This window comes from Pelmatolapia mariae, linkage group LG23, assembly GCF_036321145.2.
Source record: "Pelmatolapia mariae isolate MD_Pm_ZW linkage group LG23, Pm_UMD_F_2, whole genome shotgun sequence".
NCBI classification, from domain to species: domain Eukaryota; kingdom Metazoa; phylum Chordata; class Actinopteri; order Cichliformes; family Cichlidae; genus Pelmatolapia; species Pelmatolapia mariae.
The window spans coordinates 41,149,801-41,162,113 of record NC_086246.1 but is presented as its reverse complement, the minus strand read 5'-3'; the positions used below and the strand labels follow the sequence as shown (position 1 = coordinate 41,162,113).

The following is a 12,313-nucleotide window of genomic DNA, read 5'->3' as shown; positions in this document are numbered from 1 at the left end:
AAGATCTGCTGTCATGATGTGAAAACTGAACTTTGAGTCCTCAGAGCGGTGACTACATGTTTGCATTACCTTTCACTGTGTGTGTGAGAGAGAGTTGAGTGAGAGAGAGACTTTAAACTGTATTCTCCCATTTTTACCTGCAGCTGGAAATGAGCTGGATAAAAAAACATGACTGAAAGAATCTTTCTCTCTGGTTGATGCACCTCTACCAAGCAGAGTGATGGGCAGACGCAGGTGCTCAGTGCGTCATCTGACAGGTGGTTATGATCAGCTGAGAGAAACCGTGATCACAGGTGTCTGTAAAGTAATTTCTCCCTTAAAGACGTTGTGTACACAATGAACCCACCTGACACTTCCTGCAGCATCACTTCTGTTCCCATGGAAACACCCGATGACCCATTTGTTCCATCAGCGTGGTGTGACATGGATGAACCAGCGCTCTCAGGTGTTCAGACACAAAAACAGAAACACCTCGTTCAGTTTGGTTGGCTTTATTAGAAAAATGCTGTTTATGTACAAAGTGCAGCTCCAACGATCAATCGGAACTGGATTCAGTCCCTGTGCCTCACACAGAAACTGGTCTCATGAAGCCGGTTCTGAGCTGGATATTAAAGACCATTTTCAGGAACCTGATTGGTCAATAGGTTTGGGATGTGAATAAGCTCCACAACAACAGGTGGTGAAGTGTCACCACTTCAGGTGAACGTGGGCGGGATCCTCCTCCACAGACCGCCACACAGACAGTTCTTAATCCAGCGCTGCTCCCATTGCTTCATGGCGTTTGTCTTGTTGGGCGAACGGAGCATTGTCACGCAGCCGCACCTGAAAGAGGCGGAGCTTAGTGATGTCATTATGAAAGTGGAACATGTGACATCACTTCCCACGGACTCACCTGGTGCAGGCTTTGCTCTCCTCGGTGGGACAGACGCCCATGTGAACACAACGCAGGTTATCCATCCTCTGGGAGCCAGGAGTCCTGCGAGCACACACAGAAACACACAAGTTAACGTCAGCACAGTCACTGGTACCTTTTCCACTCAACCTGGTTTTGTTTGTTTTCCATTAGAATCCAGTACCAAAAAATGTGTGTGGGGTTATAGGAACTCGGCTGAAAGTCCTGTGACATCATTCGCATGTGACACAAACAGAGGAAGACGTGGAGGCAATGATGTATCTGCTGCTAGGTCTGTTGCGTTGTTCTTTGTGCAGCCGTGTTCCTCATTGCCGGGTTTCAAAAACGGCGGTTTTGATTTTCATGAAGGAGACGCCCTCATGACTCAGCGAGTGACGCCACTGACTAGCCAATTGGTGGCATGCAGGCTGCTGACACCTGAGATCGCTTGGAACCCTGGCCAGTGGGTACTAAATTAGTACCTAGTACCAGGTACTATCACCTAATGGAAAAATCGTAAAAACCGAGCCGACCCGAGTAGGTTCTAAGGGAAACGGCAGTTATGGAAAGCTGCAGGCTCAGGTGTGCATTACCTGTTGAACACCTCCAGAGGTGTGGGCGGGGTGTTGCTGGGCAGGGACGAGGCCTTGCCAAACTGCAGCCTGAGTGGGTGCTTGCCCTGGAGCTTCACCATCACGCCGTCGTTGACGGGCAGCCAGTCCATGCTGGGCACCAGCAGCTGGCTCGGCAGCAGGCAGCACTCGTCGATCAGACTGTCGTCGGGGTCCTGGGGGGCGCCATCATCCCGTGCTGAGTGACAGAAAATGGGAAACCGTTTAGTAGTGGTGACAGCTGAAAACTGCTTCAGCCTCTCTTTGACCCGAGTTCAAGCTTCTCTCGTGCTGAGCTCAGCAGGAGAATTGTTTTCAGGGCTCAGGTGAAGTTGATGGTGACAAAGAGCACACGCCACACGTCTGTGGTTCTGGTCATGCCTCAAACTGGGATGATAAGTTTATAGAGAAAATCTTGTTGATTACAGATTTGAAATCACAGAAATTGATCCTGGGGGAGATTTAAATCAATGCAGTCATAAATCTACAAATTTACAAAAAAGGCTAAGCTACTTTCAGCTTCACTTGTATGGTCTAGATATTCATCCAAGTCTCAGGAGCAGCAGGGAGGATTTCATATTTCAGGAATCAGTGGAGCGATCTGAGGAATCCTTCCAGAGTGACGACTGACCTGTAGCAGCAGCTAGCTGTGAGTCTGAGCTCAGGATTATTTACAGTTTCCATCTTACTGTCAGTTTTACCTACAGAACACCTGTTGCCAAATGCATTGATCCGATTGGTCAGATCTGTTTATTTCCACCTGAAAAGAACCCAACAAAAACAAACAGTAAATTAATTAAGAACAATTTGCACGTGGCGGTGAGTGACGGCCCGTGCCATTCTAGTCTGATCTCCTCTGAGGCTGATGGAGGTTTTCATCAAGTTCTCTCTAACTACACATGGACGATTAGATGTTTTCCTCTCTTTGCTGGACGCTTCCTTCTCCTCAAAACTGCTGATGGAACTGCATGGTGTTTGCAGTCGAGGACTTCCTGTTTCACTCACGGCTCCTTCAACAACACCTGGAATCACCTGCACACCTTTGACCTGATTCACTTTAAACAACCATGATTGAGGGAAGACTAACCCGAAACCTCAGATTAAAGCTGATAAACTTTGACTGAACGTGAGAGGACCTGAGGTCAGATAAAGTGAGTGTGTTGCTTACAGCAGAGCCACAGCTTGGTGAGCAGCCTGAACAGCAGCAGCATGCTGTCCTGGTTGTCCGACGTGGCAGTGAAGGTGGGCAGACAGCCAGGCTTCAGCAGACCCCAGATCCGGATCATCACCAGCATCTCCCTCAGCATCCCCAGAGACGCCCCGTCCCGCATGAAGCCAAACCCGGGCCGGACCATAGAGCCCTATGAGAGCAGCATACATAAACCCGGGGTCAGAGGTCATCAGCCAAACATGATGAGTTCTACTGAGTTCTGCTTCCTGGAGACGAATTGATTGATCAACATCTGCTTACAGCTTCTGTTTCATTGGAATGGTTCCGAGTCACTCCTCCTAACCTGGAATAAGGTGTGTACATCGCCACCCGACTTCACTTACCTGGTTGGGCAGGTTGGCGAGCAGGTACAGGACGAAGTCTCCCACCCACTGGATGAGCTGCTGCAGAGACTGCAGAGGAGGACCATCCAGTACAAACTCCTCCGTCTTCAGGTTGATCATCACCTTATCGATATCTGAGGAGACATGGAGCCATCAGCCACCACCCACACATGATGGGTCACCCCCACCACCTGCGGTCTCACCTGTGTCTGTGTTTTTGGCGCAGATCTCTGTCAGTCGGTCTCCAGGACTCTTGTCCGGGGTGTTGAGGACATGAGGCCTCAGCAGAGACTTGAGGGTGGAGCTGATAGCGATAAGCAGCAGCTTGGCATGGAAGTCACACGCTCGAGCCGCTGTCGCCGTGGAGAGTTTACAGAGAGAAGCCTTCACTGCCACAATGCGTGTCGCCAGAACCTGAAGCAGAGAATGGCAGAGGGGAAGTCCTCAAGCCAGAAACATCAGAAACACCCCTCCTGCGTTCTGCTGACTTTCATCATCTCACCTGTCCTGCATTTTCAAATTAATGGTAAATAATTACTGGGACATTTAATAACGCTGAAAGCATTCTCACAGCACCCTGTCTAGGTGCAGAGGAAGAAAACACACGGTTGGGTTTCTAAAGAGTGTGAGCGCAAATTGCCTCCTCTTCATGTTCCTCCATCTACAAACGTTTCACTGCTCATCCAGACCAAATTTAAGACTTTTTTTTTTTTTTATATAAACACATGTGCCACCTGGTCCTAACCACAGGGACTACTTCCTGTAGTCTGATAAAAACCTGCTACTCATCAGCCTGTGTGAAGCTGATGAGTGCTAACAGCTTCAGCCCCGTTCAGTCACTGAATTTTCCTGATTCATGAAGCAGAACATGAAGAACAAGACAGAAAACTAAACAGCAGTGACGTTTGTAGGGTTAGTGAGGTTGGGCTAGTTGGTATATAATGATGTGCTACATAGTGGCTAGTAGGGATGGGTATCGTTTAGGTTTTATCCGATACCGGTGCCAAACCAGTACTTTTGAAACGGTGCTTAAACGGTGCTCGAACCGGTGCTTAAAGAATGGAGAACACAAACTTTGTCCAAAAACCTCTCATGTTTAGCTGTTTTTTTGTAAAAAGATAACAATGTTAGCCTTTTCTGCAGCTATAGGGCATATATGGTATCATTCTTGGCTGGAAGCAGTGCTTAAACAATGGGAAAAAAACCACAAACTTTGTCCAAAAACCTCTGTTTAGCTGTTTTCCACTTTTTCTTTGGCCATTTTAACCTTTTTGGCCAGGGTGAAGGGAGCATCTGCCATCAAACAAGAAGACAGCCGCATGTAACTACGACGGTGTTTGCTAGTTCACTATACATGCATTAATTTAATAACGTGGTTAGCATACTCAACGTAAATTACACACGAACATTAAGCTACTCTCCCAGAGAAGAACGGCGGCTGCTGCCATCATCATCATCCGTCATCATTTCTGCTACACTGGCAGGGCTAGGGGCCAGGACTCTACTCTTCGGGTTCTTGGGGGATGTTGCTAACTCCGGTCCGATAACAGGCACCACACCCGCAGTATATGTGCTAGGTGTGAGGTCTTGCAGCAAGCTATCAAATACGGTGCATTTCTCGGCTTTTAAAAAAAACGCTATGCGTCGCCAGGTGTTTCATCAGATTCGAGGTGTTACCTCCTTTGCACAGTATCACCTTAAAGCACTTGTCGCAGGCTGCTGAGTTTGCATCTTTTGCTGTGAAGTACAGCCAGACTCTTGACCGCTTCGCCTTGGGCATTTTTAATCTGTAGCTCTGCTCTAAAAGAACGTACGTACCTGGGCCCGCCTACTATCCTTGGAAAGGTAAAATGATTGGCTAGAATCCAAAGTGTATGACATCTCAGGAAAAAAAGCCCCAAAATAAAGCACCAAAATGTGCGCTGCTTTTCGGTCTGGTTACTACCGTTTATGTCAGAACCGGTACCCATCCCTAGTGGCTAGCTACACAGCTACAGTTAGCGTAATATAAACAAATTAGCAGAGTGAAGCTGGAGGATGAATGCTAACTTTTTTTTCTCCACTTGATAAAAGTTAACCCACGGCTTCCCAATGGTTAGGGACAAATGCAATCAAATGGCAGAAAAAAGATGCTGTAAACGGACCAAACTTCAGTCAGGAGAACAACTAAGATAATCCATCCACAATACGAGGTTAGTCATTTACATACTGCTGCAGGGGCTGGACTGTAGTTACATAGTAAGGTTTTAAAAACTGAGCTTTAAAATGAATAGTGGTAATAAAAACCGAGAGAGGCCGACAGTGATCACTGACTGTTTTTAGGGTCTTGTTGAGATTAAATAGAAATAAAACATGTTAAAAACACAGCAGCCTTAATAAACAGAGCAGTTTGGACCCAGAATCAGGGTTAATATCTCATCGCTTAAAGACCTGGCCTTGTGGTTTTCTCCCAGCATGCTTTGCTGACCTGCTGCAGCGCCTGGTTCTGCCTCATGTACTCTTCATGCAGCTTCTCCACCAGGTTGTGCACCATGCTGGGCTGCACATGCAGCAGCACGTCCCACCAGTCGTAACCCGTCACCATGCAGTACTCCAGCAGGAACAGCAGGTGACGCAGCGTCGTGTTCATCTCCAGCACCTGGCCCATAGAGGGCGACACACGCAGCATGTGGAGCTGACGAGAGAACAAACAAACAAACAGATTAGAATTAGATTTCAGAATGACTCAAAGCGGCAACTGTCCAGATGTCCACTGACTCGTCCTCGGCTCACTCTCTGGAGACCTTATTTGGTTGTTTTGTTTTCAAATTTCTTATTTCACATTTCTCATCAACCCGATTGAGTTACTTCACACAGAAGTCATGTAGGTTACGGAGATGTCAGGATTCCCGAGGAAACAGTTTCTCTGCTAAATTAATCGATTGATAAGAAACCAATCGATCTGATCTCTGATTGTTAACGTGTGGCGTTTTATTGATCTGGGCTGAACCAGAACACAGCTGTGTGTCCTCACCTTGCCGTGGTTGTCAACTCCAGCCAGAGCCAATGAGGTCCAGGAGAACTGCAGGGCCTTGAAGTGGACGGCGGGGCCGGTGGTTCTCTGGCGCTTGATGGCCGACTCATCTCCAGGGCGCTGTGCCGAGGAGGCGCCGTAGAACACGCCCATGGTGTGGAGGGAGAGGCGGTGCAGGATCTGGATGCTGCCATCATGAAACGCCAGAGCCAGACCTGAAACCACAATGACATGAGACGGTTACAACAAAGTCCTGCCACCATCTTTAAAGGAAGCCAGATCAAACTTTAACTTCAGGGGTCAGCAGGGTGTCAGACCTGACAGTCCAGAACAAGCATCGCAGTTTAAGATTTGGTAATGGCCCAAAATAAAGTTCACCAGGTAAACGAAACACAGTGACATTACAGTGAGGTCACTGTCTGAGGCTCCTCCCACCAGTGCTGTGAGCAAACACTATGTCGTAACAGACACCGATGCCATGCCCACAATGACTGTGATTGGCCCGTTTAGTACTCTGATTTCCTCCTACACATTTCTTCTTCTACCGCCATTTTTTCAAATCAACACGAGAACGATCACCCCGAACACAGAAACTCTGAGCTTGTTGAAGGTGCTTCGCAGCACGCATGTACACCTCCCTGAAGAACAACCAGCCATTTCCAGCTCTGAGGCTCACCGAGTCCGGGGCAGAACTTGGTGTCTGACGCCACCTTCAGGTCAGTGTTGGAGATGGAGATGGGCAGCTTGGGCAGAGCGACAGCCGACACACGCTCCAGGTCGCTGGTGGTCGTCAGGATCCGCCATTTTAGGATGGTCGGCTGCTTCTCTCCCACTGTCAGAAGAGGTCAAATAAAGAAAGTCAGGGCATTAAATACAAAAGGTCAGTGGTCATGAACTCACACACACACACACAAAGTCTGATTCTTAAAGCCTCTTGTTACTATGTCAACCATTAGCTGGCTGTTACATCACTTCCTGCCTGGTGCTGGGTCTTCTTACCCACTGGCGAACGGTGCTGGAAGATATTATTAACAGGAAGTCCCTCCTTCCTCAGAGACCAGCACTCCACGATGCTGCCGTTCTGATTGGACGCACACAGCAGAACCTGTAAAGCACACACTTCCTCTGAGTTCTGAAGGTCCCGGTGGTCTCGGGTTTAACGGTCACACTTGTCTTATTGATCTGACTGTGCATACTGGTCTTAGCAATTTGACTGGTCACACTGGTCTTACTTGCTCAGAGTTCTCCCGGGTCAGGAACTTGAGGTGGGTGACAGCGGGGTACTTCTCCCTCCTCAGCGGGTCGGTGGTGCAGCGCAGGAAAAGTGAGGGCAGCAGCTCAGTGTCAATGCGACATTTCTCACTCACCACACTGACCACCACCTGAAAAAACCAAAGGTAAAATGTCAGGTTAGCATAAGAGGTGAAAGCCCCTTGGTAACGCCAGCATCTTTCGTCCTTACCTTGTAGAACTGCACAGGCGAAGAGCTGCTGCCATCTGTGGCAGCCACCACAATGTTCCCTCCTCCGGTGAAGGCGATATCGGCCAACGCCACGCGCCCTCTCAGCCGGCACAGGCTCTCGCTCGCCGTCAGCAGAGCGCCGCCCGGCTTCAGCAGCGACACAGTCACCAAACCACTCACCGTCACCGCCAGCCAGCCCTCCATTGGCTTACCGCCAAACAGCGTTAGGGACGGTGAAAATTTCACCCGTGAGAACTTCTCCCCGAAGTTTGTGGAGCCAGACTGAAGGAAGAGGAGAAGAGGAGGCAGGGCTTACTCAACTGGTCTCAGTGAGTGTTAAGACACAGAGCTATCACTACAACGAGCCAGCAGGTGTGTGCACATGTGTGGGCAGCTATTACCATCTCCACGTGCAGTGCCAGCTTGACACCATTGTGCAGCCAGCTGAGAGCGATGATGGGGTCTCCGTCTAGCGAGCTCGACAGGACGCTCTCCCAGCTATTCACCAGGTGATCCGACATCGACCAGCATTTGATCTGCCCGTCGCCGTCTGCAGACAGCAGCCGTGAGCCTGCAGCACGCGCAAACACACAGACACACACGTCACTTCCTGTCTCTCTCAGCAGAACGTGACACTGCAGCATGTACTTACATAAAGCAGGAGAACAGCAGCTTCTCCTGCTGGCACAATCTGAACAGCATATAGCCAATCAGATTCCAGACCAATAACAGTCAATCAGCTGAGCTCATCTCCAAAACATTTAACTGAAGTCTCACCTGATTGGTCCCACTCCAGACAGGAAATGACCTCAGTGTGTCCAGAGTTGATGGAGAAAACATCCCAGGGGTGCTCAGTGTCGATGATATGGATCATGTGACTCACATCTGGAAAACAGAACATCAAGTTCAGCGTGTGTTTGTGTGTTCGCCTGTTTGTGTGTGTGTGTGCGCGTGTGTGTTTGTGTACTCTTGTCGTCGTCCTCGCTCTTCAGGTCTGTGGTGAAGGCCACGAGGTTCCTGCAGGACCAGGAGCAGACCAGCGGGATGGAAGGGCAGTGCGTGCTCTTCGGACGCTTCTCCCACTCACACACATAGGCCAGTTCCATGATTCCACCACAGAAGAAGAATCTGGATCCCAGGTGGATGCGTCACCTAAAAAACAGACCAGTCAGAGGGATTTAATCTTGTCAGCTGCTCTAATCACTTAAACACCGATTACTGACCTGTTTGTGTGGATAGAGCAGAGATGAACATGAGTGATCAGACCTCTGCCTTACCACTACATGTGTACAGATGCATGAGCCACGGGCTCCCCAGTGCCACCTTTACCTGAAGTAGTGGAAAGTAAAACTTTCAAAGGGGACAGCACTTAGCCACTGGTACAGATATGTGAAAAAACAAAGTGCAAGTAGAAGGACAAAAGAAAGAAAAGGAACACACATGCAAAGAAGAAAGCTCTTAAAACATGTGGTTGTCCCCACTGGGCTTTCATCAAATCAGCAAAGACGCACAGAAAAGAAGGTCAGACACCAACTAGGCAGAATAAGAAGGACAAAGGGGAACAACACTGTAATCCCGTATGTAGCAGGTTTATCATAGAAGCATCCCAGTGTACTTCAGACCCAGCCACACACTCAGACACAAACTGGTTCATCCCAAACACAAACTAAACAACAGTGTATGCTGTGCAGTGCTGTGCTGCAAGGAAAGCTCAAACCTGTACACAGAAGAGGGACTCAGCTGTACATCTGCATCTAAAAGTCAAAGGTCACTCTTTTGAGGATGCCAATGTTCACATTTCGGACAGAGAGGACTGATGGTTAGTGGAAGAAGCATCTATGTCCACTGTGAACGAACATTTTTGAACAGAGGGCGGGGTTTACAAAACCGACTATTTCCACCCAGATTCACACCTTGGCTCAGGTGTCCTCAACAGGTCACACGATGGGCTGGGGCAACATCTCACAGTGGTTTCACCATTAAACCCCATTGATGGTAATGAGCCCCACCTTCTTTCATACCTTGGTTGTTGTGTTGACTCACATGATCAATAGTGGGTAAATGACCCAGGATCACCTCTAATGGGGATTAAACACCTGGGACCCTCCACCTTAATTTGTAGAACTGAAGAAGCCTGTTGCATGAAACGTCTTTACAAACTTAAAGCATTTCAGCTGCTTCTTTTTCAAATTGAACTGAAACTGTTCACCCAGGCCGTGCCAAATAACACCATAGTCACAGTACTCAAAGTACTCAGTCACAACAGTGAATGAGCAGCTGCACTAGCCGCTAGCGTTAGCTCACCTGACGGTTTTCCGCTTCTGTCACGCAGATGAGAATGAAAATTAGCCGTTTTCCTTTTCCTATTTTTAAGGCTGTTTAAAATTAACTTAAAGTAATTAAAACACCAAAACATCGAAACACCAGACTTGAGTTAAACTCAGCGCTTTTTGCTTGCTGCTGTTAAAAACAAACCGCTCTCCGTTAAAAGGATGTGGGGACCCCGTGGCTGCCTCTACAGCTGCCTGACTACAAAACACTGACGGCACCCCGAAGCTCTACTCAAACAGCGTCACGGCGAGACGTTTGAGCCGCGTGTCATATAAACGTGTTTGTCTGTGAGATGACTGATATAACCTCTGTGATCAGTTTGATATCGCCCCTGTGCGACGAACCGGCTGTTTATCTGACGGGCGCCGCGGACACCCTCCTCTATCCCCGGTAACATTCTTCCCTGAGCGAAGTCTTCTAGACGGAAAAACAATTAAAAGATACCTGCACCCGATTTTAGTTTATTGTGGTTTCCTTTACTAGTATTTACTGGTTGTTGTTTTTAATAATGGAAACTAAAGCTGAAAAAAAATATCCAACCTCGATGCATTGTCATCTTGTTCATCTTTCCAGAAACATATTTTAAATCTGGTGTCAGGTGACTTTTTCTTTAGCTGTGAGTTCACACCATTGACTGTAATGGTTCACACTGACAGGGTGCACAGCTAGATTATGGTCTGATCCAATGATCTGCTGTATGAGTGAGTTCGAGCCTCTGTTTTTTGATCACCTTTTGTGTTGTATCATGAGCAGGATGCTGTCCATGTGGTTGGTTTTTGTGTGGACTGAAGTAAAGAAAGACTTTATTGAGAAACATCACGTCCTCTTTTCCTGTCTCCTCCTCCCTGATCCTGGTTTTCTTCCCGATTAAAGAGAGTTCTTCCTCTCTGCTGTCACCAGGTACCCTCTGATGTTGTTGGTTACACTCACCTCATCGTTTGTATAATGATGAGGTGAGTGTAATCAAACAATGTGTTTGTTTATTGTGTTTATGTTTTGTGCTGTGTCGGTGTGTTTAAGTGGGTAAATGTATTTGTGTAGCACATGTCGGGATACAACAGGTGTTACAAAGGTGCTTTACATCAAATCAAAACACGAAACAAAAAAACAAAAAAAGAAATGCAGGTAAATTACAAATAAACTAGAATGAAACGTCAGTTTAACCTCCTAGGACATGGTTACCACATATGTGGACATCACATTTTGGGTTGTCTAGACCAAAATACAAAATTTTGCTCTAAAACTGCTGTAATTAAACCTATACTGAAAAAGGACAATCTTGACAAGACACAAATGAATAACTACAGGCCGATCTCAAACCTCCCATTTTTAAGTAAGATCATTGAAAAAGCAGTTTCTCAACAGCTCAATTACTTCTTAACACAGAATAACTGCTATGATGCCTTCCAGTCAGGTTTTAGACAGAACCACAGCACTGAAACCGCTCTGACCAAAGTGTTTAATGACATATGTCTGAATACAGACAGTGGAAAAATGTCAGTCTTAGTTTTACTGGATCTCAGTGCAGCATTTGATACAGTTGACCACAACATATTACTCAAACGACTGGAGAACTGGGCAGGTCTTTCAGGAACTGTACTAAACTGGTTCAAAACATACTTAGAAAACAGGAAATACTTTGTATCAATAGGTAACTTCACATCTGAGCAGACAAGTATCACATGTGGAGTTCCCCAAGGTTCCATCTTGGGACCCCTTCTGTTTAACATCTACATGCTCCCACTGGCACAGATTATAAAGAACAACAAAATAAACTATCATAGCTATGCAGATGACACACAAATATATATCACTATGTCACCAGGAGACCAAGGCCCTGTACAGGCTCTTGGTAAATGCATTGAGGAAACTAATGACTGGTTGTGCCACAATTTTCTCCAGCTAAACAAAAACAAAACTGAAGTAATAGTCTTTGGTGCCAAAGAAAAACGATTACAGGTCACCAGAGAACTTCAATCTATACACCTAAAAACCACCAACCAGGCGAGAAATTTGGGTGTAGTGATGGATGCAGACCTAAACTTAGAAAAACACATTAAGACAATAACAAAATCGGCTTACTATCACCTCAAGAATATTTCAAGGATAAAAGATCTGATGTCTCAACACGACCTGGAAAAACTAGTCCATGCATTCATCTTTAGCAGGCTTGATTACTGTAACAGCATCTTTACAGGTCTACCTAAAAAATCAGTCAGACAACTACAGCTCATTCAGAACTCTGCTGCTAGAGTCCTCACTAAGACCAAAAAAGTGGACCACATCAGTCCAGCTCTGAGGTCTTTACACTGGCTGCCTGTCCGTCAGAGGATAGACTTTAAAGTTCTGATGCTGGTTTATAAAGCTCTGAATGGTTTAGGACCAAAATACATCAGTGACCTCCTGACCCAGTATGAACCTTCCAGATCCCTCAGGTCATCTGGATCCGG

The 12,313-nt window shown here is 47.0% G+C and overlaps 1 protein-coding gene across 5 annotated transcripts; it reads right to left on the bottom strand.

The window, feature by feature from the left end:
* Nucleotides 1-475: 475 nt before the first annotated feature.
* Nucleotides 476-11,104, bottom strand: med16 (mediator complex subunit 16). Of its 5 annotated transcripts, none has more exons than XM_063467889.1 (16): nt 9,837-11,104; nt 8,500-9,065; nt 8,310-8,417; nt 7,934-8,103; nt 7,533-7,814; nt 7,303-7,452; nt 7,070-7,175; nt 6,747-6,902; nt 6,071-6,285; nt 5,525-5,731; nt 3,261-3,471; nt 3,058-3,191; nt 2,672-2,864; nt 1,486-1,702; nt 893-976; nt 476-822 (listed from the first exon to the last, which is right to left on the bottom strand). In XM_063467889.1, the coding sequence occupies exons 2-16, from the start codon at nt 8,636-8,638 to the stop codon at nt 696-698; spliced, it is 2,499 nt and encodes an 832-aa protein (XP_063323959.1). In that variant the 5' UTR covers nt 8,639-9,065; nt 9,837-11,104; the 3' UTR covers nt 476-695. The 5 variants fall into 5 exon arrangements, with proteins under 5 accessions (XP_063323959.1, XP_063323961.1, XP_063323957.1 ...); XM_063467891.1 differs by having other exon boundaries at nt 8,500-8,861; XM_063467887.1 differs by having other exon boundaries at nt 8,500-8,684.
* Nucleotides 11,105-12,313: the final 1,209 nt, after the last annotated feature.

Excerpts from the sequence above, each read along its gene's own strand:
- med16 (XM_063467889.1), bottom strand. The coding sequence starts at position 8,638 with ATGGAACTGGCCTATGTGTGTGAGTGGGAGAAGCGTCCGAAGAGCACG. Across the intron at positions 8,418-8,499 it reads GAGCGAGGACGACGACAAGA|ATGTGAGTCACATGATCCAT; the intron begins GTACACAAACAC and ends TCTGTTTTCCAG. Across the intron at positions 6,903-7,069 it reads CCAGCACCGTTCGCCAGTGG|TGGGAGAGAAGCAGCCGACC; the intron begins GTAAGAAGACCC and ends CTCTTCTGACAG.